The sequence below is a fragment of the Pezoporus wallicus genome, unplaced genomic scaffold, assembly GCF_028554395.1.
Source record: "Pezoporus wallicus isolate ANWC-B61680 ecotype Strahan unplaced genomic scaffold, APGP_CSIRO_Pwel_v1 contig_14632, whole genome shotgun sequence".
NCBI classification, from domain to species: domain Eukaryota; kingdom Metazoa; phylum Chordata; class Aves; order Psittaciformes; family Psittacidae; genus Pezoporus; species Pezoporus wallicus.
The window spans coordinates 1-2977 of NW_026637468.1; the positions used below are offsets into that span (position 1 = coordinate 1).

General features: G+C 67.2%; 1 protein-coding gene across 1 annotated transcript; it reads left to right on the top strand.

Annotated features, from left to right (window-relative positions):
• Positions 1-96: 96 nt before the first annotated feature.
• Positions 97-2973, top strand: LOC130597243 (MAP/microtubule affinity-regulating kinase 4-like; the record flags this gene model as incomplete). Its single annotated transcript, XM_057405582.1, has 6 exons — positions 97-241; positions 353-462; positions 541-694; positions 1070-1290; positions 1906-2003; positions 2919-2973. Coding segments are annotated over exons 1-6 (783 nt in total), but the record flags the coding sequence as incomplete, so codon positions are not given.
• Between the last annotated feature and the right edge of the window lie 4 nt (positions 2974-2977).

A 2977-nucleotide genomic window follows, 5' to 3' on the forward strand; every position in this document is an offset into this window, starting at 1 on the left:
ATGTTTGGAGGTTTCCAATGGGTCCTGGAGGGGGAAGGGGGTTGCAGAGTTCCAATGGGTCCAGGGGGATCTCAGGGGGGGTCTTCCCATGGGGCCATGGGGGACTCTGACCCAGAGCATCCCCATGTGTGTCCCCCCCAGCAAATCATGAAGGACAAATGGATCAACATCGGCTATGAGGGGGACGAGCTGAAGCCCTACAAGGAGCCCGAGGAGGACTTCGGGGACACCAAGCGCATCGGTGAGACCCCCATGCCCCCCCTGTTGTGGGTCCTGTGGTGTCCCCATCGCCCCCCATTACCCCCCCCTTTGTGGGTCCTGGGGTGTCCCCATTGCCCCCCATTGCCCACAGAGGTTATGGTGGGCATGGGCTACACGCGGGAGGAGATCAAGGACTCCCTCAGCACCCAGAAGTACAACGAGGTGACGGCCACCTACCTCCTGCTGGGCAGGAAAAGCGAGGTGAGCACCCAATGGCACCCATTGGCACCCAGTGGCACCCATTGGCACCCATGGGGACCCATTGTGTCCCTGCCGCAGGTGGAGGCGGGGGACACCCGCACCGGCAGCACCTTGTCCTTAGCCCGGGTGCGGGCACCCAACGACGTGGCCAATGGCAAGAGCGGGGCCGGGCACGGCAAGAGCCAGCGCAGCGCTGGCACCTACCACCGGCAGCGGCGGCACAGCGACTTCTGTGGGTGCTCCTCTGGGTGCTCCTCTGGGTGCTGTGGGTGCTCCTATGGGTGTATGGGTGCTCCTGCAGGTCCTATGGGTGCTATGGGTGCTCCTGCAGGTCCTATGGATGTCCCTATGGCCCAGGGAGGGGTACTTTGGTGTACCTGTGGGGGGTGCTATTGGGGAGGGTGTCCCTGTGGGGGCTATTGGGTGCCACAGGGGCGTGCTGGGGTGTCCCTATGGGTGCTATGGATTTGGCACCGTTGCTATTGCTATGGTGCTTCACTGTGGGTGCTGGGGGGGCGCCATGCGGGACGCTATGGTGTGTTCTATGGGGTGCTCCTATGGGTGCTATGGGGCACCCATGGATTCTGACCCCTCATCCCTGCCATAGGTGGCCCCTCACCAGTGCCGCTGCCCCCCAAGCGCAGCCCCCCTGGCGCAGCGGAGCCAGAGCTGCGGGACGAGCGGGGGGGGCGCAAGGCCAGCAGTGGGGCCATGGGTGGGGGGGGGCGCGGGGTCACCCCCCACCCCTCCAGCCCCATGGTCAGCAGCGCCCACAACCCCAATAAGGCCGAGATCCCCGAACGGCACAAGGACGGCACTAGCAACGCCGTGGGTGCTGCGGGCACCTATGGGTGCTGGGGGGTACCTATGGGTGATGGGGGGAAGCTTATTGGTGATGGAGGGAAGCCTATTGGTGATGGAGGGGTCCTGGGGGGGTACCTATGGGTGCTGGGGGGGGAACCTATGGGGGCTGGGGGGGAGCCTTTTGGTGATGGGGGAGTGATGGAGGGCAGTCTATTGGTGATGGGAGGGGATCTGTGGGTGACAGTGGGGGTCCTGGGGGTCACCTGTGGGTGATGGGGGGGAACCTATGGGTGCTGGGATGGTCCTGGGGGTTACCTATTGGTGCTGGGGGGCTCCTGTGGGTGATAGAGGGGACCCTATGGGTGATGGGGGGGAATCTATTGGTGCTGGGATGGTCCTGGGGGTTACCTATTGGTGCTGGGGGCTCCTGTGGGTGATAGAGGGGACCCTATTGGTGATGTGGGGCACCTGTGAGTGCTGGTGGGGGATCTATGGGTGATGGGGCTCCTGGAGGGTACCTGTGGGTGATGGGGGGGAACCTGTGGGTGATGGGGTGATCTATGAGTGCTGGGGGAGCTCCTGTGGGTGCTGGGGGGTCTCTGTGTGTGGGGTGACACCTTGGCGCCCCCCCCCCCGCAGCCCAACGTGCCCTCGAGCGTGATGGGGCGGCGCAACACCTACGTGTGCACAGAGCGCCCGGAGCGGGGCCCGCTGCTGCCCAACGGCAAAGAGAACAGGTATGGCCCCCCCGTGTGACCCCCCTGTGACCCTCCTTGTGACCACCCCCCCCCCGTGTGACCCCCCATGTAACCCCCCCCGAGAGCCCCCCTGTGACCCCCCCATGTAACCCCTGCCCCGGGAGCCCCCCTGTGACCCTCCTTGTGACCCCCCCATGTAACCCCCCCCGGGAGCCCCCTTGTGACCCCTCCCTTGTGACCCCCCATGTAACCCCCACCCCGGGAGCCCCCCTGTGACCCTCCTTGTGACCCCCGCCATGTAACCCCCCCCGGGAGCCCCCTTGTGACCCCTCCCTTGTGACCCCCCATGTAACCCCCCCCGGGAGCCCCCTTGTGACCCCCCCCGGGACCCCCCTTATGACCCCCCCCTTGTGACCCCCATGTAACCCCCCCGGGAGCCCCCTTGTGACCCCTCCCGTGTGACCCCCCATGTAACCCCCCCTGTGACCCCCCTTGTGACCCCCCATGTAACCCCCCGGGGACCCCCCTTATGACCCCCCCCCCGTGTGACCCCCCCCTTGTGACCCCCCATGTAACCCCCCCCGAGAGCCCCCCTGTGACCCTCCTTGTGACCCCCCCATGTAACCCCCCCCGGGAGCCCCCCTGTGACCCTCCTTGTGACCCCCCCCGGGAGCCCCCTTGTGACCCCCCCCCGTGTAACCCCCCCGGGACCCCCCTTATGACCCCCTCCTTGTGACCCCCCCATGTAACCCCCCCCCGGGAGCCCCCCTGTGACCCTCCTTGTGACCCCCCCCGTGTAACCCCCCCGGGACCCCCCTTGGGACCCCCCCCTTGTGCCCCCCCATGTAACCCCCCCGGGAGCCCCCCTGTGAACCCCCTTGTGCCCCTCCCGTGTGCCCCCCCCCCTCCCCCCCAAGGCCGTATTTAACCACCACCCCCCCCCCTCTCCTTTAGCTCCGCCCCCGGGCGGGGGCCGCCTCCGTCGCCTTCGAGCCAGAGCCTGGCGGGGGGGG